This window comes from Cervus elaphus, chromosome 7 (genome assembly GCF_910594005.1).
Source record: "Cervus elaphus chromosome 7, mCerEla1.1, whole genome shotgun sequence".
In the NCBI taxonomy this organism is placed as follows: domain Eukaryota; kingdom Metazoa; phylum Chordata; class Mammalia; order Artiodactyla; family Cervidae; genus Cervus; species Cervus elaphus.
In genome coordinates this window covers 17,680,399-17,702,072 of record NC_057821.1, presented here as the reverse complement: position 1 = coordinate 17,702,072, position 21,674 = coordinate 17,680,399, and the positions used below count along the sequence as shown (strand labels likewise).

Below are 21,674 nucleotides of genomic sequence, written 5' to 3'. Positions count from 1 at the left end.
ATTTTGTCTTGATACATTTTTTCATCAGTCATAGCTCTTCTTTGAACATAAATAAGACATTTTATATTTTTGTATTTTACATTTCCAAACTCTCAGACTTTGCTGGTCTGGTTCTGTTGCCTGTTATTCCTAATGACTCTTACTTATGCCTTGTTTTTTCCTTTTGTACCTTGTTTTCACTGTAAGCTCATATTCCTTGAAATTTTATCTGGAGGAATTCCTTGAAGTCTGGGTTTAAAGTACAATCCTCAAGAAAGAAATGCATTTTGGGAATTCCCTGGTGATCCAGGGGCTAAGACTCCCCTCTCCCAAGTTCGACCTGGCCAGGAAACAAGATTCTGCATACTGCAACTAAGAATCTGCGTGCTGAAACAAAGACCCTGTGAACAGCAACTAAGACCCAACACAACCAAAGTAAGTATTTTAAAAAGAGAGAGGAATGCATTTGCTTCTGCCAGGTACCTGGAGGCACTCCCAACCAGAGACCACTTTAAACTGACTTGTAGCGTGAAAATATCCCAGTCCACAGGCAGTATGAATTCTCCACCCAAACAATACTGAGAGCCAGCTGCACTTACCTATCACCAGGGACACTTTCTGTCCCCACCTCCTACCTCCCCTTGCATCCAAAACCAAAGCTAAGAAGATGAGCTGTGGGATTGGGTCCCTCTTTGAATGATGGTGTCATCTGTCGGGCTGAAGGAGGAAGGGGCTTTGATCTGACTTCCCACTTTGTAGGACCCTTAGGTTTACTGCCCACCCACATGTGGCCCCTGAAACAGTAGTTCTAGGCCACCCACAAAAGCAGCAGGATAAAAAGATGAGACACAGAAGTGTTTATGAACTGGCTCCTGCATGAAGTCCCAGTCCTGGGAGCCACTCACAGACTCTATGGCCTTCAACCAGCCTCAAGGTCCTTTTCCTTCTATATCAGAATCATTAAGGCAAGGATGGGAGAAGGACACAAGGACGATGACCCAGATGCAAGCAGAGGAAGTGTGGCATGGCAGAAGGCTCAGCTGCTCTTCCTTTTCAGCCCTCAGGCAGTCCAAGAGGCTTTGAGTCATCTCTGAGCTAGTCGAGTTCCAAGGCAGCTGTGACACTCGCCCTTGAATGGGAAAGAACCAGAACAGGCCAAGCCCACAGGTGTCCCCACAGATGCACTTCTCACTGGGGCAGCAGCAGAGCTGAGCACGGCTCCTTACTACTCTTTGCTCAAAGGGAGATGCCGTCTGTCCTTGCCTGCATTTCGGCGCCTCTTTCGACTCAAGAAGCTCTCTAGCTTCTTGCTTCGTTTCAGCTCCTTAAACTTCTCAGCCAGGACCAACTGGCGCTGCTCAGCTAGAGGACAAGGAGAAAGAAAGTCAGTAAGCAAAGGATGAAGTCTCCCTGCCTCCCCTTGCCCCAGGTCAGTAACTCTCAACCACTATGCAGGGATATGTGACTCGTCAGGAGTTCACTGGCGTGTAAAAGCAAGCTGACTTCCACAACTCCACTCTTGCTCAATTCAACCATGAGCTCCTCCTTGGTGCCCAACCCAACATATGAGGGGGTGTGGCAAAGATAAGTGACACTCCCTGCCCACAGTCTCATTAGGGATATGAGAATGGTTATAAACAACTCCCTACTACTATTATTTCTGAGTGAGTGAGTGAAGTTGCTCAGTCGTGTCCGACTCTTTGCGACCCCGTGGACTGTAGCCCACCAGGCTCCTCTGTCTATGGGATTCTCCAGGCAAGAATACTGGAGTGGGTTGCCATTTCCTTCTCCAGGTGTACTTTCCTCTAAATTACCATGGGATCCAGCCTTCATGCCTCCCTTAGGCAGCTCCAGGACCCCAACACAGTATCCGGTCACTATGGCCGCCCAACCTCTGTCCCTGTGACTCGCGGGTCATAGCTGTGCCCCACTCACATTTCTTTAGGAAGTATGGCCGATGGCCTTGCTGGGCCTGAGCCCGCCGCTCCTGCTTCAAGGCCAGGTGTAGCTCCTGCTGCCGCTTTCGCTCCTTCTGTGCCATTTCTTGCTGCTCCTGAGGAGCCGAGATGAGAGGGGTGAGACAGGTGAATAGAGGGACTGTGAATCACCTCCCACCCCATATTCTGACCTTCTCACCATTCGCTGAAGCAGCTGCTGTAGTTTCTCATGCTCCTCCCCTGAACGGCGCTTCTTCAGCTGCTTTTTCACCAGCTCCACATTGGAAAATGAGTATGACGGTTAGCATTCTGTACATGTTAGCTGAAACTTTGTGCCAAGCATCATTCTAAGAGGTTCACATACGTTAACTCACATTAACACTATGAAATGGAACTATTAGCTTTTTGTGATAAGGCAACTGAAGTGAAGAGGTTAAGTATCTTGCCAGTGATCACACAACTAGTAAACTGATTCGCCCTGCTCCCCTCTGCCTCTCTAACCTGTGCTCCAGTCCCTCCTGGAATCCCCACAAACCATGCTGCCGCTAAGTCACTTCAGTCGTGTCCGACTCTGTGTGACCCCATAGACCCCACAGTCTCATTAAGGATATGAGAATGGTTATAAACAACTCCCTACTACTATTATTTCTGAGTGAGTGAGAGAAGTTGCTCAGTTGTGTCCGACTCTTTGCGACCCTGTGGACTGTAGCCCACCAGGCTCCCCCGTCCCTGGGATTCTCCAGGCAAGAATACTAGAGTGGGTTGCCATTTCTTTCTCCAAACCATGCTGCTCACCTCTTTCTCTCTGGCTCGGATGTCATCTAGGAATTGATATGTTTTATCGAACACCTCAGGATTATACTCCCCTGACAGATCATCAAAGCGGGGGTCCCGGGCTACCTTTGCAGAGAACAGAGAATGTAAGACAACAGTTCCATCTCCTTTCACTGAGAAAATGCTCACTGCCTCCTCCTCACCTTCTTACTGACGGGGACAACCTGTCGCAAAAATGGCACCCGGACCTTGGCTGACATCTCCAGAGGCCTGTGGAGAGAGTGAAGGACAGCTCAAGGGAACTCCAGTCTCATTAAAGGCCTCCCACCTGCCACCCGAGAAAGCAGACACCTACTCAAGTAGGTGTCTTTCCCTCCAACTCCCGGCAAAGGCCTTGCTCCTCACCTGTGCTTATCTGCAACACATGCTTTTGGGACAGGTGGTCTAGAACTCTGCTTCTTAGTCCTGCTTCCTGTTACCAATTGTTTGTAGGCTTTAGTCCCCACTTGACTCTGCAATTCCAACAGCTCCTCAAATGACATGTGAGACGTGTCTGTGAAAGGAAAGTGCGGGTTGGGGGGAGGGGGGACTGCAACTCAGCTCAGCATCCGCCACTGCTGCAGAGACATCGCCCCATCCTCTTTCCTTAGGTAAGTGACCCTTTCCAATATCCCCTTCAGACCAATTGCTGCAGGCTCCAGGCCACACAGGTTGTAATGGTGCTCCACTGACACCTAACACCCCAACTGTCCCAGCTATCTGGAGCCTCACCTTGCTAAGGAAGGTGTACACATAAGGCTGGAGATGGACTAACCCACAGTCTCTTCTTTTTCCCCTTCTCTTTTTTTTTTTTTTTAGCGGCGCGCGACTCAGGGCGCGCACTCGGACTGGCCGGCGGACCCGGGCGCGCCGCCGCAGCGCTCCCCTTCTCTTTTAAATTTCTCTTTCACAGGTTTTCCCACAAAGACCTTTGTCTCCATTCGTTGCTCAGCTACCCTTATTCTGGTTCAGTTTATGCTCAACATCTCACCTCACTTAGTGCTCTAGCCTCCTTACTGCTCGCCCAACCACCAGTCTCACTGCTTTCAAAGCTATCTCTCAACTTCGGCCTCAGTTGTTGGTGTTCAGCCGCTAAGTCGTGTCTGACTCTTTACAACCCCATGGATTGCAGCACGCCAGGCCTCCCTGTCTCTGTTTCTCTGAGTTTGCCCAAGTTCATGTTCACTGACCATGGGAGAGGTGCCTAAAAGGCAAACCTGGGATAGGGGGTAAATTGGCAGACTGCGATTGACATGTAACTATTATATAGAAAAGAGATAACTAATAAGAACCAACTGTATAGCACAGGGAACGCTAGTCAATACTCTGTAATGACCCATACAGAAAAGAATTCAAAAAAGTCGATATATGTATAACTGATTCACTTTGCTGTACCCCTAAAACTAACACAGTATCGTAAATCAACTATACTCCAATAAAAACTGTTTTTTTTAAAAAGGAAACTCCTAGACACAGGAAGTTTTCACTTTAAGTTCTTTAAATAATAAAATAGTTTTCTTTCCAAAAAAGAGGCAAATTGATCTTATCACTCCCACCTCATTTCCACATATATAATTTTTAGATCACTTACTACAGACTCAGTACTCCCCAATGGCTTCCATCTTACTCAAGACTAAAAGCTCCAGGCTTTGTAATGGCCTGAAGATCCCATGTGACCTATTCCATTTTGTCCCTGATCTCTTCTACTATCTTTCCTACTCCTCTCCAGTCAACTGGCCTCCAAGCAGTTCCTAAGCAAGAAGGTATACTCGCATCTCAGTTCCTCTGCACCTGACTTTGCCTCTGCCTGTAACACTTTCACCAGCTATATTGCTTGCTCCCTCACCTTCTTCGCAGGGTTTCTCAAATGCCATCTATTCAGTGAGGTCTTCTGTGATTACTTAAAACCATAACACCTCCCGTTTTCTCTTCAAAGCTCTAATCACCTTTCTCAAAAACTGTAGTATACTAAATTCACATACCATAAAATTTATCCTTTAAAAATATGCAATTTCTTATGTCTCCGTGCTTTTTTTTTAACCCCCCAAAAAGTAAGCTTCATGAGAGGAGTTTTGGGCTGCTTTATTCACTGTTGTATCTCCAACATCTAGAACTATACCAGCGTACAACAGATGTTCAATAATGTCGGCGAAATTTGTTGAATCTTCACCTACTAAGCGTTCCCCAATAATCAATGCCCTTCTGACTCTGCTTTGGAACATAAGTTTTCTCCCTGCGAAAAACCCTCTGTGAAGTTTAAAAAACTACTCAGTAAGTATCCTTACTTCCCACTTTCTAGTGCGTTGGGGGGCGCTCCCGGTGTCTGCGTCTTTCAGACAACTTGGCAGTCTCAGGGTGAGCCCGCACCAGACGCGGAGCCCCTCTCCCGGCCCTCAGCGCTGCCCCTCGTCCCGGCACCGTGCCCTCACCATTCTGCAGGCCCCCGTCGTCCTCTCCGCCATCCTGAGCCCTGCTGGGAGATCCTGCAGCCGCCCCGTCACGGGACCTTGCTCTTGGCATGGCTTGAGCGGCGTATCGAAGACTAATGTCGTTACTTCCGCCACGGAGGCTCCCGGCCTGCCCCTTCCGGAAGGCTTGGTGTCAGCAGCGCAGATCCCGCCCACCACTGGGCGGGGCCGAGCGGGCTGCTGATGGGCGGCCGGGGTACCCTCCCTACGCGGAAAAGGGCGACCCACCGACATAACGTCGCGCTACACTCCACACCGGAGAAACTCCGGCCAGGTCGTGGTGGTATTTGGTTTCCTAATGCTCTTGGCTGAGAAGCCAGAGCCTCAGCACCCTGCCCCCACTGTAAACTCCTGCCATCCCTGTCGTATTCCACAAAAAAGAGATCACACGTTTGGAGATTTTTAATTCATTTGTATAAAATTTGAGCTGGCTGAGAGTGTCAGGGTACAGCAACAGCTCAAGGAAGGATGGGATTATCTGCTGGTCCTCGCCTCCCCAGGTCAGGGAGAAGGAGATTTCATGCCAACAGCTGCAAATCCTTTCAGCTCGCAATCAATGCCCATGGCTCAAGCAGGGGGGAACAGGTGGAAAAGGGAGTGGGGAGGGGAAGCTCCTGAGGCTCACACACTGCTTGCTTCTCCCTCCTTCCCATTCCCGTCACTTCCCAGCAGCCTGTGGCTGACCTGGGGCAGAGCAGAACCCAGGAGCAGTTGGAGGGAGGTGAACCGGACAGAGCACCAAGGGGAAGGGGCCCTCGGCCCAAGGAGGAAGGGACCTAGCCCTTCCTGCTACAGCTCCCCACTAAGTTCACAGCACAGAAAACACCTCTAGTCCAACAACTCCACGCGGAGGTATACCAAGTCCAAGGTTCAAAGGGGCAGGCGGGGGAAGAGATGGGCAGGGGCAGAGATGGGCAGGGGCAGTGAAGACAACAGCAGGCTCAGGAAGGAAGGTGGCAGAGACATCCTCCTACCCATGGGAGGAGACGATGGGGCGACTGATATTGCTGTTGGTGGTCATGGCATTCAGCTCCCACCTGGAAGGCCAAAGTTGACAGGCAGAAAGTAGAGAAGCGGGAGCCTCCGTCCCCAAATCCAGAATTGCTCAAACAGAGCAATGAACACACCAGTCCCTTCAACTTTCTAAAGTTCAGCCACCCACAGCCACCTCTTCCTTACAGCCCTGTTAGGTTTAACAATCAGGTCCCACCCACCACCAAATCCACTACCACCCACTCATCCACCTGCAAGCTCCTGTGGACTTCCTGTTTTTGTTTATCTATCGATAGTCTTACGCCCAACACCTGGAGAAAACCATCTATGTATACGTCTCAATGAAACTTCCCAACCTACCTTTCCTCCTCTGCTCAGATCCAACCAGGAAGCCCCTCCTCCCACCAGGAATGCGGGGTTTTGTTCTCAACTCCCATCCTCATAAAGCCCCCACCCACCCATCCCACCATATTAAGATTCAGTTCCTCTCTTTTTGACAATGGTCATTCTACAAAATTTCACCAAGTACCTCCTTATACCAAGGCTGCAGTCTACTTGGTATTAGGCACTTAAGACATGTGTCAATCCTGGGCCAACCTGGGACCCACCTGTTCAGCCTTGTATCCTCTATCACCTGAGTATCAATACTGAATACTGAACACACAGAACCTCAGCAAGAGGAGTTAAGCTGAACTGATACAAGGAGAGGAAAGTGTCACAGAATGATCCAGAAGAGTACAATTATATACAAAGTAGCTTCCAGTGCTTGATTTAGACCTAAGAATAGAATTCAAAGTGGCTAGAAAAAACCGCCCTTATTTCTGGAATTGATGTGATCCAGAGACTCCTAAACTTGTCTTTTTTCTCAGGTTCTAAGATTTAATCAAACTTCTTCAGCACGTTAACAGAAATAATTGTGTAAGCTCAGGTCTCAGGAAGTGATGCTTCTGAGCTTGGTTTGAAAACTGGATTGTTTTTCGCTATAATTTATTCAGCTGACAGTTTTGTTTTATTTTCGTCCAGCACCCTCTGCACAAGTAGACTACAGAACAAAATCTCTCTCCTCCACACTTAGACTGAGTCAATCAGGTCATGCCTGTGCTGCCCACTCACCCTCAACTAATCCCTCCCTTCCAACCATTCACTGTACCTGATGTCATGGGGCAAACAGGACTGGTCCAGGTTGTACTGAATCACAGCCAGTTTGCACAGAGTCTTCAGACTAGGGCCTTTAAAGGAGGAATTATGGGAGAGGGAGATGGTCAAAGCCAAGGAAAGGGTCCAGTCCTGGATATCACCATCCAAAGACAGGGACCCTGATGGCAGAAGCACTTTGGGAATAAGTGTACTTACTGAAGTCCAAAATGTGTAAGTCAGAATGATCTATGAGGTCGAATTCATCCCCCAGACCTTCCTCTGGAGACGGACTGTAGGATCAAAAAGAGAAATGAAGGACGGAGCAAAGGCTACCCACGAGACTCTCTTGCTCAAATATCTCCCATGGGAGTCGTTTGACTCCCAAGGGCTCTGGCCCTTCCTGGAGCCCTCCCTTCTCTCCTCCTGACCTGGTGCCCCCAAAGAGGACAATCTTGTCACCAACAATACAGCAGCACTGGCGCCGGCGGGGACATGGCCCCTTGCCCTTCGGTTCAATCTTCTTCCAAGTAAACGACACTGAAGAGGAGTTTAAATGGAGGTTCAGTGCTTGCTGGTCCAGATATCCTCCCCACTCCACCCCTCACCTACTCAGGATTATTCTTTTCTTTTACACCCCACCTCCATGGCACCCTGTTCCTTCCCCCTTAAAGGCAGTGCTCTTTACCAGGATTAAACTTCCAGAGGTCATGGAAGTGCCGGTTCAGCCTTGCGTTATAGCCACCAAAAATGTACAGCTCCCCGTTGTAGCCAACTGGGAGGAGAGAGGTGTGTCAATAGTGTGGGAGCAATTCGGGGGGACAGGGACTCACGGGGACCTAACAGACACTCACAGGCTGAGTGGCTCCGGCGCCCCTCGGGTAGCACTGGGGTGGGTGGACAGTCCAGCCAGGCCTCAGTCCTCGTGTCAAAGACACGGATGCGGTTGCAGTAAATCTCATTGTTGGAATGGAATGGCCCAAAACGGTCGGCCCGGCCCCCAAAGACATACATGTGACTGCCCAGCATTGTGGCCGAGTGGAAGTCCCTCCAGCGTGCAGGGTTGCCCTGGGCAGGAGCAAAGATGGCACGGAGAAGGGGTCAGCTTTCAGTTTGAGCTCCCTATGGTTTCTTAAATTGAGGATAGGTGTCTGGAAGAGAGGAAAAAGGGCAGACCTTTGTACAGATCAGGGTCCACGTCATGGTGCTGGTATCCAGCTTGTGGATGTCATTGGAAAAGCAGTCAGCCTGGTAGGGATGAGAAAGGAAGTGAAGGAAGGAATAAAAGAGAGGGGCAGGGGTCACTCCCCCACCCTCCAAGCCCCTCACCTCAGAACCTGCAAGCAAACCAAAGCCTCCCATTCCACCACCTTCAATTCCCCTTCCTCCTCCTCATCCCCACCCTAAACCTCTGGTTGCTTCCAGACCTACCAGCTGCTCATAGCCCCCAAAAATGTACATGGTCTTGCCCAGGACACAAGCCGAATGTCCATCCCGGGCCCCAGGAACCGCTCCTGACACTCGGGGTGTTGACCACTTGTGAGTATCTGAAGAGGGCAGAGAGTGGGCCCGGTAAGTAAGCTAACCCTCCCTCCTAGACTCGGGGGCACCTCACTCCCAGCCCCCTCAGCACACACCCTTCCCAGGCCCCCTGAGGCACCATCTGGCAGAACACAACCACTCTTGAGACCCATACTCACTGACGTCAAAGGCATAGAGCACATTGCAGGCCCCTTCGGTGTCATTCCGCCCGCCCCAAAGGAAGACTGTGTCATCGATGAGGACGGTTGAGTGTCCATATCGCATGTAGGGTACCACGGGAGCCTGCCCGCGGGCGGCGGGCCTCACCGGGGGCAGCTTTGTCCAACGCAAGGACACTGCGGGCACAGCTCTGCTCAGCCCTGGGAGCCTCCCTTCAGGCCGTCCACCTGTTCCCCAACCACGTTGGCTTCCCCCACCCTCTTTGGCCATGGGGAACCACCATCGAACCTCACTCAGCCACCCCCTGCGCTCCCTGATGTGGGGCACCCACCGCCCACTGCCCTCCCCGATGCGGGCACCCAGGGGCGGTCCCCGAGTTTGCTTACCGGCGTTGAAGATGTGCACATCAATCTGGCGCAGCGTCTCATAGTCTTCGCCTGAGCAGTAACCCCCGAAGGAGTATACCCGGTGCCCCACGGCCACAGCGGCATGGTTCACCCTGCGGGGCCCGCCCTCTAGGTGCACCGTCCACCGTAACATCCCCTGGGCCTCTGGTTACAGCAACATGCCCCCCCGGCACGGCCTGCTGCCTCCGCTACCTGCACACAAGTTGGGGCCACGGGCTCCTCAGGCGGGGCCTTTGCCTGGCTCACCGTGACTCTGCCCGGACTAGCCCTTGCCCGTAAGCGTCACCCTGGTGGCCCTCCCACACCACCCCTCCGCAGCTCAGGTGGCTGGCTCTGCCCCAGGGGAGCCGCCGAGGTCAGGGAGCTAGCCCTGGCCCTGTGTTCTCCAACAGCGAAGGGTGGGGCCACTCTGACCTGCCTACCAGCTCAGACTGCTGAACTAGGGCTCAGCATGGTCGCCCCTCCCCACGGAGGCTGTATGCTGTTCCCTGGCCTGGCCCGAGCTCCGAGCCCTCTTCCCAGGTCAGTGAGTTCTCCTGTCTCCCTGGCCCTGCTCTGCTTACTGCCACCTCTCTAAGAATCTCTGTGCTCTGAGGTGGGGAGAGGGATCTCAAAATACTCAGAGCTATTAATAGCCCAGCCAGCCCCAGACTGTCCATTGAAAGCTGGCACGAGTGCCTCCACGCAGAAAAGCTTTTAGGCTTTTAGAGTGGAACGGTCCCTCGATCCAGGATGGGGTGGGATTGATCCAGGACAGGGACCTCCATGGATGGCTAGCCCCTCTTCGGGGGCGCTTGTCAAGCTGAGCAGTTGTCATCGGGGTCATCTAGGGCCCCTCACGGGCACGAGGAGTCCCTTTGACAGCTGTACCTGGTATCCTGCCAAGAACTTAAGCCAGAAAGGTATGTGTCTGCTGGGGACTGAGGCGTGGGGGTGGGGTGGAGGCGTTCTCTCCTCTTGCCATTTGCCCAACTTGCCCACTGTGACAGAGAACAAGCTGTTTCTAGCAGTTCTTCTCCTATTTGGGTCCCTGAAACAGGAGAGGGGTAGGGGTGTGCAATGGAAAGGAAAAGGAAAGCAAAAATGCTCTTGGCCAGGACAAGAAAAAGATCCAGGCATGAGAAGTCATGGTCTCTTAAAGACAACCCGCCAACCTAGTGATAATGGGTACATTTGAAGGCTCTATCAGGCAGGTCTCCTACGGCACCTGATAGGTTTGGGTGGATCATCTGCTCCCTGTTCAAGAAGTCCTGGAGAGGGAAGCGCCAGGCAGAACCTCAGGCACCCAAAAAGCTCAAGTATGGCGGCCCCTCGCAAGAAAGACATATGGGCTTCAGCTGGCTTGCCAGTCCTCCACCCTTACCCAACCTCCCTCAACCCCCAACCCCACGCTTTAAATAGCTACTCTGCCAAACCTGAAATAGCCCCAGCAGGAAACCACTCTCCTTACTCCTGTTCTCAATCCAAAAGCTCTTGGATCTGAGCTTAGGGGAACAGATAGGAAGGAGGTTGACGGGCTTAAGAATGGGAGACCTTCATCTTCCCTCATAGACTCCACCTTCCCCTTCAGCTAGATCAAGTTAGAGCATTCAGAGGGCAAGAGAGAAGCGATTCAGTGCAGAGGTGGAGGAAAAACCCCATGGCTTCTCCTCCAAAAAGACAAAAGCTCAGGGAGAACAAGCCCCCAGGGTCTCAGAGGCTCCTCTAATTCCCGGTCTCTCCCGTCCTCCATCACTGCCGCATTCTCAAGCATCTTCAATCCCCCTCACGAACCTGCCCTCCCCTCCTATTCTCGTGCAATTTTCACTCCCAGTTTCTGGCCCTTCTTGATCTCCTGAGAGCTCTGCATTTTTTTTTTTTTCTTCTTCCTTCCCCTACAACTCCAAGCTTCACCGTGACAGCCCTTCATTTTTGCTCTTCCACTAAGGGGGAATAAAAAGCTAATATTCATTGACCCCTTTCCGCCTGAGATATTCCTCCCTGTATATGACGCTCTCCCTATCGCCTTCCAGTCATCCCAACCTCCCCTCCCCCACAACGCCAGACACCCCCGCCCTTCTCTTCCATTATCCTCAGCCTCCCTGTTCCCTTCATAACTCGATCTTCTTCCCAGTTTCCTTCAGGGCCTCCTGCAGCTACCAGGTGTCCCCCACCGGTTCCCTCACCACCCTCCCCTGGCCTTTCTCTCCCAATTAACACTTTCCTTTCCCATCATCCCCCAGCTCCCTCCCAGCCCCCACCGCATCACTCTCAGGCCCCTCCCCCAAGACCCCAGCGCTAGGCAGGGGCGTCCCCAGCCCCTACAATTTTCTTTGTCCCTCAGCCCACCCCGGGCTACCTGCCAGGCCGGGCCGGGGCGGGGCCGCGGGTCCTCGCGCTGCCTGCAGCCTAGAACCCGTTGCGCGCCAACCGACGACTCCGTCCCCAACGAGATAAACACAGCCAGGCTGTGTCCTTCCGGCGGGCAGCTGGATGCGCACGTGCAGTCCGAGCTGACTGCTCGAAGCGTACCGGGACTTGTAGTCCACGGGATTCCGGTGGGCCCGGAGCTGCCGAAGAGTGGGCAGTGGCCAGAGGAGGTGATGTGCAGATACGTGTCAAAGATCCCGGGCTTTACTGGGTAATGTAGTCCTGGGTCTGGGAGAAGGTGGTGGAGGCGGGGCAAGGGGCGGGCTCTTCGTCCAAGCTCCCGTCAATCACGAGCGTGGGGCGGGGCTGGAAGTCTGGGCACCCGCCCCCCCCCTCCCCCGCACGTCCTGCCTCGCCGGAAGTGAAGGTGCGGGTTCGGTCGCGGGCTCTGAGCGGGTAAGGCGCGCGGAAACACCAGTGCGGAGAATCGGTGGGGCGGGTGGGGAACGCCGCAACTCGGGCCATTTGAAGGGAGCCTCAGGGGCCCGAAGGGCGTTTGTCAGGCGGTACAGAGGGGACGCCCTTGGAGGGGAGAGAAGGGGGCGGGTATGCCTAGTCCGAGGTATCTTGTTTGGCGACCCGGAGTTCCTAAGTGGATTGGGGGGAGGGGACGTTCTCGAAGGGGTGTCTTTTGGGAGGTGGCATGGCCTCCGGTTGGGCTGCTATTTAAGAATTGGCAGAGAAAAAAAAAAGAATTGGCAGAGAAAGGCGGGTGGGCCTCGGTTAGGGATAAGAGTGGGTTTAAGAGGTGAGGGGCCAGGACAGGCTGGGTGGTATGTAGTGCAGGAAACTCGAGGCGTTTAAATGTTTGTGGACTTTAGCAGGAGGCCACCAGGAGCTGGTTGAGAGGCTGAAGGTGGATTTAATTTCATCCAATCCGTGTTCTCCTGCCTCCCTGTTCTTGCAGCCCCTGCCCGATGGCAGCAGTAGTTCTAGGGGGAGACACCATGGGTCCTGAACGTATCTTCCCCAATCAGACTGAGGAACTCGGGCCACATCAGGGCCCCACGGAAGGCACTGGGGATTGGAGCAGTGAGGAACCAGAGGAAGAACAAGAGGAAACAGGGGCAGGACCAGCTGGCTACTCCTACCAGCCTCTGAACCAAGATCCTGAACAAGAGGAGGTGGAACTAGCACCAGTGGGGGATGGAGAAGATGTAGTTGCTGATATCCAGGATCGGATCCAGGTATGTGGAGGAGGCATTGTTCCTGAGCAGGTGGAGCTGAAGTCCCTGAAGAACTGACCCTGAACTGTCTTCTCTGGTTATGCAGGCCCTGGGGCTTCATTTGCCGGACCCACCGCTAGAAAGTGAGGACGAAGATGAGCAGGGAGCTACAGCATTGAACAACCACAGCTCTATTCCCATGGACCCAGGTAAAAGAGATCATTCTTTTACTCTGGCATAATTATGGAAGAAGGGGACTGGCTAATGCCAACAGAGGGACGTCTCAGAGGAACATCCTGCTCCTAAATGAATAGTTTGTAATCTAAGATTCTGTGGACTTCAGAATCCAGGTGAAATGCTATTCTTTTAGACTTGGAGGATGTGCAGGCTTCCTTAGGAATAACCGGACAAATTCAGTGACCTTACTAGTCCAGAATCTCTGAGTTAATTCAACGAATGGAGAGGGGAGCTGGTCCCATCGTTCCTACCCACTAACTGGTCTCTGCCTGTGATTTCAGAACATGTAGAGCTGGTGAAAAGGACGATGGCTGGCATAAGCCTGCCTGCACCAGGGGTTCCTGCCTGGGCTCGTGAGATATCAGATGCCCAGTGGGAAGATGTGGTACAGAAGGCCCTCCAAGCCCGGCAGGCTGCCCCTGCCTGGAAGTGACCACCCTGAGAGCTGCCGTAACTCCCTGCATTCCAGGCCAGAACCAGCACAGGACTGAACATACCCTGGTTGTCACTCCATCTCCATCCTCCCCGGCTCCCCTCCACATCAAGGCAAATCAGACTTCTTCTCAGAGACCCACTTTATTCAGTTCTGTACATATGGGGACATCGGCCCAAGCCCAACCCACCTTAGCATGTATCACTCTGTGGAGAATAAAGCACCCTATGTACACAGCCAAAAGCTGCACTGCCTGTGCCCTTGGAACCTGGGTCTGGCCCTCCCCAGCCCCTCACCCCTCAAAGGTACCTTAAAGGGACAAATGAGGACCTGCCCAGCATCAACACAAACAAGGAAATAAATAGGTGTTGGGGGGAGCCATGCTTGGAGCACTGCTCCCTGCTTCCTTCTTCTTAGCTTTGGGGACCAACAGCACAGGAAAGCAGTCAGCCCCGGGGTGGTCCCTTCCATGTCAGTGATCCCAGGGTTGCTGCTCATCGGAGAGGGGCATAGGGTCGGGTGTCTGTTCATCCCCTTCTCTCGGTCCCTTTGGGCCCTCTATTCATCAGCTGTGGTCCAGAGCCTATATGCTTTTCTCCTTTTGCCCTCCCACGCTGTCTCGGTCAGGCAGGGGGTAAGAGGAAATAATGCAGCCCCATCAGCCTGCACGCCTCTGGGGCTGGGGGCCTATTTGGGCTGTTGGGGGTTGGCTCCCCTCTGGCTAATTCATTCCAGGGGCCAGTGGGGCTTGACATAACTTTGGTGAGAATCGTCTCCTGCTGCCCCCTACAGGCTTGACGGGGAGGGAGACGACGAGGGGGCACCTGGGCCTGAGGGGAAGAGGAGCACATTATTCCCATGTGTATTTCTCAGAGCAGCCTCAGGTAGCTGTGGGGTGAGGAGCAGGAGGGGGCCAGGCATCCCCATGTCATCTGAGCGCCAAGCACCGCCGTGCCCAGCCTGTCTGTACTAGGCGCAGGGAGGCATGAACACCTTTGGGGGAGAAGAGGGGCCACTCGGTGCCCCTGCTTCCAGGGCCGCGTCCCACCCCCTTCCCACAGCAGAGAGGCCCTGCCTTGCCCCAAGTCAGCCAGTGGGGAGCAGAGGGTGGAGGAGGGCTGGGGCAGCGTCCCAGGGCCGAGTGGGCCATGGCCCTGCAGCGGGAGGCGAGGAGGTCAGAGGGTCTCCTGGCTGGCAGTTAGGAACTCTTCTGCCCGCTTGTGCGCCTCCAGCGCCTTGATGGTGTACACGTCCTGGGGCAGCTCGGACTTCCGCCGGAGCAGCACTTTCTCCTTCTTGATGTCCTTCAGCATCTGTGTGTGGATGTGCAGAGGGCAGGGCATGACAACCATGTAACCCCACCTTTTTCCTCCCCTTAGTCCTCAGCTCTGCAGCTCCGGCCTCCTCTCCCTCCCAGGGCTGTCTTGTCTTTGTGCTCCTACCTGCACGGCCTCTGTCTCCACCGTCCTCTTCAGAAGCTGGATGTCCTCTGCCGTGGGGGTCTCAGTCTCCATCGAGTACACGGGAGGCAGAGGGGGAGGCGCTCGGAACATGGGATACTGGGAGGAAAGGAGCCAGGCAAGTGGCCAGAGCCACCTGGGTGGTATGTGACCCTGTCCGCTTCCCCGCCCTCCTCAAACGTCCCTCCCCCACCCCCCAGTCGGGGACCTCTTGGTGCAGGGCGATGGCAGAACCAGCTCACCTGGGGATTAAGTCGGGCCAGCTCCTCAATCTTTTGCCACATCTCTTCTCTCTCCTTCATTCGAAACCGGCCCCTGGGGTGGGAGCAAAGACAGGATTTGGATGGGCTTGAGAGAGAAGCAGGGGGGCTGGGTGTGGAAGATGAACACCCCCCAGGAGACGCTCACTTCTGCTTTTCAGCCTTGTACTGTTGCGTGCAGTCATCAAACAGCTTCTGATTCATCTCCATAAACAGCTTCAGGGCATTGTAGATCAGCCCGTGGATTGTCCTGTGGCCAGGAAGAAAGGTAGATAAGGGAGGCACTCCCCTTATTGTGCCAGGGCCCCAACTCACTCTCTGCTGAGAGCTTTCCAGTGGACTCCTCCCATCCCACCAGCCTCTGCATGCTATAAGCTCATTGCTCTGGACAGATCATGTGACTTGAGACTGGCATTTCAGGCCCTTTACAAATACGGGTCTGCCTGTCCATCCTTGCCTGAATCCCACACTCCAAGAGCCCACTCTTCCCCATTACTTCCCACTCTTCCACCCAGCACTAATGGCCTCCCAGCGCACTTGCTTTTAGCAGGAAAGCTTTTTTACGATGCTGGGATTTAATACATTCTAAGAGGATCACATCAGCTTCTCACAACATGGAATTAACTCTCCAAAGCTGCAGAATATCTGACCTCAAGAAGAGATGCGATAGAGGCCACTAATCTGCTGCTGGGTGGCACAGATCTCCCACGTGGGTATCTTTTCTCCCCAGTCAGTCCCTCACGGCCCTGTTAATATGCAGTGAGCAGTCCCCCGGCTCACTGAGGGACCAGGTGAGACCACTGGCTCTTGAGTCCACCCCCACCCTCCCACATTCCAAAACCAGATCCTCACTGCCCAGTGCCACCCCAGCTCCCTACTTGTTCCAGTGGCTCTTGGAGTTCCTGTAGAGCGCGGGGAACATGATGGGGAGGACTCGGGCGGCGTTGTCACTTATCAGGCTCATGATGTACTCGTTGTTCCAGTAATAGAGGGCACGCTCCGCCACCTGGTGGGGACCGGCGGGACTTAGTGGGGACATGGTTCACTAGGTTGAAGCCCTGCCCCGGTCTTCTTGGAGGCCGGGGCTGGGATTTTCTGGGCCTGGGTCTCACCTGGAAATGGGGGCTGGAGACACACTTGGCAAGCTGGCGGAACAGAGGCTCCATCACTTTGCTGAACTCTGAAGGCTCAATGACATCCAGGATCTCCTCTAGCTCATTCAGAAACATCACTTCCTTGGGGCTGTGGGTCTTGGGCCAGAACTTGAGGAGGCCTACAATCACCTGCGAGGAGAGGAGGACCCGGACTAAAACTCACCCTTAACCCCTGCCTGCTTCTCCAGGAAGCCTTCCTGCCCTCTCCCCGCCGACCCTGGTGGGCACAGCTTGGGTGGCCTTGGCTAAGTGCTGCTGTTTCTCCAGCTTGGATCTGGGTGTACAAAGGTTTTTCCTGCTCCTTTAGAGAGGAAACCATGTCACCTGTTGGGTTACATCCCTCCTCAGCACCTGCTTCCGGCGCTGCTCAAAAGCTACCCACTGGCAAGGACTGATGACAGGGAGAGGTGGACCCCGGGCCCAGGGGGATAGTTACCGGCTCAGTGAGGCTGCTCTCCTTCTCCAGGAACTGCACCACGCAGTATGCCAGCTGTGGGAGGTTGAGGAAGAAAGGAGGTGATGTGAGGGTTCAGAAGGTCACAGAGGTCGGTAACAGCCTAGGCCTCAGAACAGAAGGGGAGGCAGACAGGAATGCCGCCCTTGTTCCCTCTGCCGCTGCATCGCAGCCAGAATGCTTCCCCCTCCCTCTTGTCTCTGCCCCCAGGGCCAGTGAACACCAGGAGGAAGGCAGCTCACCTGAGGGTGGTAGACACTTAGGGACTTGACCTTGTGAAGGGGAAGAAGAACCCGGATGAGGAACATTTTGTGCTCTTCCTTCAGGGGCAAGGCAAAGCCGTTGATGATGCTGGGAGGGAAAGGAGGGTTGTTAGGACCAAAGGGCCATGGCCAAGCTCAATGCACCTGTTTCCCCTGCCCGACCTTGTCCAGACCTGTGGGCCCCCGCCCTGCCTCTCACCTGCCCAGGATCTCCAGGAGCTCAGCAATCCCATTGTGATGCTCCGTCTCATAGATGAACCTGAGGGAGGAACAGAGGCTCTCTTGATAACCTCATACCCCTCCGCCCTTCTGCAAGTCCCGCCTACCACCCTTCTCCCACCTCCACCTTAGTGGGGGGCTTGCTTTGCTCCTGAGCCCCAGCTCCTGGCCTCACCTGTAGAAGATGTGGTTGATCTGCCTACGGATATAAGCCCGGAGCCCCAAAAACTTGCCATAGATGCGATGCAAGATGGTCTTGAGGAAGTCCCGCTCTCTAGGGTCCTCACTGTCAAACAGGTCCAGGAGCTGGGAGCAGGCAGGAGGAGAGGGGGCAGTGAGGCTGCAGCGGGGGGGAAGGCCGGGGCTAGGTGGCCCAGGTCCTGGCCAGGGGAAGCCCAGAGGTTCTCTGAGGTCAAAGAGGGTGCGTGGGGCCAGGCCCCTGGGAACAGTGATTCTATGCTACTGCTGTCCCCAGGTCATGTCTGGGTATGCACCCTGCATGCCCCATCGCGGAGGGGCGCGGGGCGGTGAACAGTAACTCTGCTGCTTTTGTGTTTTCTGCCATTATGCTGGAAGCTTCTTTGAACACCCCCCGAGTCAGTTTGCAGTAGACACAGCTGAAACCCAATACAGTACCGATATTCAGCAGAAGCAGCTGGGATGAGTCGGGATGAGGGGCTAGAGTTCATGGACTGGAGGGAGGGGAAGGCAGGAACCTCAGGGACTCACAGCAAGGACAAACTTTTGGTCAATGTACTTCTTGGCTATGTTTGGCTGGAAATCAGGAGACTCGAGAAAACGTAAGAAAAACTCATAGACGAGCTGCGGGGGGGAAAAGGAATATCACTTAGGGGCATTCCCCCAGGACTGGGAGCGCCCCCTTGCTGCGGGGCTCAGAGCACCCCAATGCCCACAGCGAGGCCCCGGACCCCCTTGCCCTGGTACCTGGAGATGCGGCCAGGCGGCCTCCAGGGTGGGCTCATCTTCCTCGGGGTCAAACTCGGCCCCGGTGGGATTCGATGAAGGTGGCAGCGTCCGAAAGAGGTTCACTGAAAACTGACGGGTAGGGAGGGCCCGGGTGAGGGCTCCGTCTGCGCTTCTCCAGGGCCCCCGCCCCGCCCGCCTTCCCCTTCCCCAGCGCCCACCATGGTGACGGCCTCGGGGTAAATGGCCTCGGTGACGACATCACGGCTGTGGGTGATGTACTCCACCATCTCGTTGAGTCCCGCCCGCTTCACCTCCTTGAACTTGAGGTCACTGAGTGGGTCTGACACAAAGTCGAAGAGGACGCAGCACTGGCGCAGCTTCTGGATGAACAGCTCCTCCCGCTCCTGGGTGGGCGAGTCTGGGGCGGCGAGGGGGCCACGGTCAGGCCTCCTCCGTGGTCCTGCACTGCCCTGCCCCGCTCGCCCCGCAGGGCCTGCCCCTCCCCCTTCCTGCTGCCATCCCGCCCCCCTGGCACCCCAGCGCGACCCCCTCCCATCCTCTAAAACATCCACCCCCCCAAATACCCCCAAACTTCCATTCTGCCGACGCCCACTGTCCCCTCGGCCTGATCCCCAGCCCCCCCGACCTTCCCCGACTACCTTTCAGGGCAGGAAGCTTCTGCAGCTCCCGGTTCTTGCTGAGGTTGAAGCGGGAGGAGCTCTGTCGTCGCTCCTTCTTGACAATCTGGGGGCCCCCCGAGTACTTGATCTTGCTGAGCTGCGTGGGGGGCGGCGTGCTGTTGCTGGGACGCTTGTTGGATGACGGTGGCTGGGGTTGTGGCTGGGGCTGGGGCTGCGGCTGGGGCTGGGCCTGGTCAAAGGAGCGTTTCACTGAAGTCCACTCACCCAGCTCTGCTTCCCACCCCCGGCCCGGTCCATTGCCCCACATCCACCACGCCCCCCACAGCATCCCCCTGCCTCGAGTCCATTTATGCCTCTACAGGCCTGAGCAGCAAACAGCTGCCTCCTGCCCTGAAGGGGTCAAGGCCAGAGTCACAGGGAACTTCGGCATGTGGCCCTGGAGGGGAGTGAGTGGCCTAGAAGCCATGTCATCCAAAGTGATGCCCACTGCCTATGCACGAAGAGCCTTCAGAACACTCACCTGTGTTCTTCAAGAGGCAAAGCTAACTGACGGACTGATGGTGACAGAAGTGAGACCCGTGGCTTGCCTGCCTGGGTGGAGATGCCAGTGGTGTGTGCGTGTCGGGGAGGGGAGGGAGATGCGGGAAGTGACTGAGAAGGTGCATGAGGAACCTTTCGACTAATGGAAACATTCTGTATCTTGACTGGATCGGGGAGGTGGTTCATAGCACAAATATAGGTAAAAATTCATCAAGCAGTACATTGGAGATTACGGTATTTTATCATTTACCGAATCTGTGACATTCTCTAGTTAAAAGTTAAAAGAAATAAATTCCTTCTCATGTCTCAGCAGTTTAACTTCTAGAAATGCAGTTTAAGAAAAATTCTAAATAGGGACTTCCCTGGTGGTCTAGTGCCTAAGACTCCACACTCCTAATGCAGAGGGCCCGGGTTCTATCCCTGGTCAGGGAACTAGATCCCACAAGCCACAACTAAGCACAGCCATATAAATAAAAAAAATTTTTAAGGGAGTGGAAATTTTAAAAATGAAAAATCTTAAATATAAAAAAAGGTTTAGTAGGAACATACTTTTTATGGTCATATAATGGCAAATACATAAATGAATACATGGAAATCATAGAGTTAAAATTATGTTTATGAAAACTACGTACTCAATGTAATCATACGTGGTTCAGCTGTGAAAAATATTTACACAGTCATAGTAATTTACCCAAAATGGATGGTAAGTATTTTGAGAGGAGGGGAAAATTGTGCACAGAGGTGTAAGACACTGGGGCCTTAATTTTCCACATTAGGAAGTCAAGAGATACCTGAATCTCGAAAACTTTTTTTAAAGAGCAGTAAAAAAGTTATTTGGAGTAGAAAAGTCAACCTCCAAGGAAAAAGTTAGGAGTTGAATGTGGCTGCCACAACAGGACAAGAAGGACCAGGGACAGGGCTTCCCTGCTCATTATAAGCCCAAGAGCGCTATCTGGGACTTCCTGGCAGTCCAGTGGTTAAGACACTGTGCTTCCAGTGCAGGGGGCGCAGGTTCAAACCCTGGTTAGGGAACTAAGACCCCACATGCCATGCAACGTGGCCAGATAATTTTTTTTAATTAAAAATATACATACATATATAAAGAGTATACTATCTGACTTTCTGAACTATTACCATATTGATAAAAATTAAAAGTAAAACAAAAAGCCTAAAACTATAGAATGAGAGAAAACTGCTCCCTATTGCTCCCTATGCTGAGTTAAATAAGCAGAATGCAAACCTGTATATACAAAATGAGCTCACCTACATTAGAACACATGCACAGAACCCAAAACCCAGTTAAGAAAGAGAAAGACCAAGCGTACTGTGTTCATGACTATCTCCTGTGATGGCAGATTTAGAGATGACTTTTTCCTACTCTTCTAATTTTTTTTTTATAGGCTGACACTGCTTTTATAAGACAGCTAATTTCCTAAAGCTATTTCTTTATTTCCTCCTGAACACGAGAGTCAGAGCCCCATGAAGCCCATCTTCAGAAGCACGCACCCACATGGTCTGCAGGGCTGTTCACCCACAAGTGCACCCCCTGCTGGGAGAGGGGAGACTCAGCCACAGGACAGCCCCTGCCCCCACCAGAGAAGAGACTGGGGGGGGACCATGGGAGTGAGGTCACGTCCGGTTGGGGATCCACTCCACAGGAAAGCTGTGCTCCTGTCCTCACACCGCCATCCCCGCCTCCTCTGCAGCCCCCTCCACAAACTCGCACTTCATAAAATAAGAATGGGCGGAATTCCCTGGTGGTCCAGTGGTCAGGACTCCAAGCTTCCTGCCCTTCCACTGCAGGGGCCACGGGTTCAATCCCTGGTTGGGGAACTAAGATCCCACATGTAGCATAGCCAAAAAACAAACAAACAAAAAAAAAACTTTTTTAAATTATACTTAAAGAACAGGAGAATATGAAATTCTCTGCAATAAGGGGCAAGGAGGAAGACAAACGTTATGCTTTGTGTGCTCTTGAATTTTTTATAAAAACAATTATCTCGAGCTTGTGACCTATCTCGGGATCAGAGGCAGGAGGCGAGTGCGGGGCCCAGCCCGGGGCAGGCGGTGAGTCCAGTG

General features: G+C 53.5%; 3 protein-coding genes across 7 annotated transcripts in view; 1 reads left to right on the top strand and 2 right to left on the bottom strand.

The window, feature by feature from the left end:
• Positions 1-37: 37 nt before the first annotated feature.
• Positions 38-12,030, bottom strand: KLHDC3 (kelch domain containing 3). Of its 3 annotated transcripts, XM_043907501.1 has the most exons (15): positions 11,771-12,030; positions 9,412-9,624; positions 9,025-9,201; positions 8,756-8,871; positions 8,501-8,572; positions 8,179-8,392; positions 8,013-8,099; positions 7,756-7,864; positions 7,544-7,617; positions 3,096-3,243; positions 2,894-2,960; positions 2,712-2,816; positions 2,116-2,190; positions 1,915-2,032; positions 413-1,341 (listed from the first exon to the last, which is right to left on the bottom strand). In XM_043907501.1, the coding sequence occupies exons 2-15, from the start codon at positions 9,563-9,565 to the stop codon at positions 1,205-1,207; spliced, it is 1,653 nt and encodes a 550-aa protein (XP_043763436.1). In that variant the 5' UTR covers positions 9,566-9,624; positions 11,771-12,030; the 3' UTR covers positions 413-1,204. The 3 variants fall into 3 exon arrangements, with proteins under 3 accessions (XP_043763435.1, XP_043763436.1, XP_043763434.1); XM_043907499.1 differs by lacking the exons at positions 413-1,341; positions 1,915-2,032; positions 2,116-2,190; ... (1 more) ...; positions 2,894-2,960; positions 3,096-3,243 and adding exons at positions 5,585-6,234; positions 7,341-7,419; XM_043907500.1 differs by lacking the exons at positions 7,544-7,617; positions 7,756-7,864; positions 8,013-8,099; ... (4 more) ...; positions 9,412-9,624; positions 11,771-12,030 and adding an exon at positions 5,159-6,126 and having other exon boundaries at positions 38-1,341.
• MEA1 (male-enhanced antigen 1) lies at positions 10,136-13,920 on the top strand. Of its 3 annotated transcripts, none has more exons than XM_043907505.1 (4): positions 10,136-10,334; positions 12,749-13,028; positions 13,114-13,216; positions 13,526-13,920. In XM_043907505.1, exons 2-4 carry the CDS (start codon positions 12,759-12,761, stop codon positions 13,675-13,677), a joined length of 525 nt encoding a protein of 174 aa, XP_043763440.1. In that variant the 5' UTR covers positions 10,136-10,334; positions 12,749-12,758; the 3' UTR covers positions 13,678-13,920. The 3 variants fall into 3 exon arrangements, with proteins under 3 accessions (XP_043763440.1, XP_043763439.1, XP_043763441.1); XM_043907504.1 differs by lacking the exon at positions 10,136-10,334 and adding an exon at positions 12,104-12,237; XM_043907506.1 differs by lacking the exon at positions 10,136-10,334 and adding an exon at positions 12,238-12,347.
• The window catches only part of PPP2R5D (protein phosphatase 2 regulatory subunit B'delta), a 22,941-nt gene continuing 15,068 nt past the window's right edge, over positions 13,802-21,674 (bottom strand). The window contains exons 3-16 of the mRNA XM_043907495.1: positions 19,074-19,284; positions 18,633-18,832; positions 18,433-18,543; positions 18,217-18,309; positions 17,663-17,793; positions 17,468-17,527; positions 17,248-17,356; positions 16,988-17,041; positions 16,510-16,680; positions 16,276-16,403; positions 15,546-15,647; positions 15,380-15,452; positions 15,120-15,236; positions 13,802-14,990 (exon numbers count right to left, since the gene is read on the bottom strand). Of these exons, the coding sequence (XP_043763430.1) occupies positions 14,853-14,990; positions 15,120-15,236; positions 15,380-15,452; positions 15,546-15,647; positions 16,276-16,403; positions 16,510-16,680; positions 16,988-17,041; positions 17,248-17,356; positions 17,468-17,527; positions 17,663-17,793; positions 18,217-18,309; positions 18,433-18,543; positions 18,633-18,832; positions 19,074-19,284 (1,698 nt within the window). The 3' untranslated portion in view covers positions 13,802-14,852. The remainder of the gene's footprint in view (positions 14,991-15,119; positions 15,237-15,379; positions 15,453-15,545; positions 15,648-16,275; positions 16,404-16,509; positions 16,681-16,987; positions 17,042-17,247; positions 17,357-17,467; positions 17,528-17,662; positions 17,794-18,216; positions 18,310-18,432; positions 18,544-18,632; positions 18,833-19,073; positions 19,285-21,674) is intronic.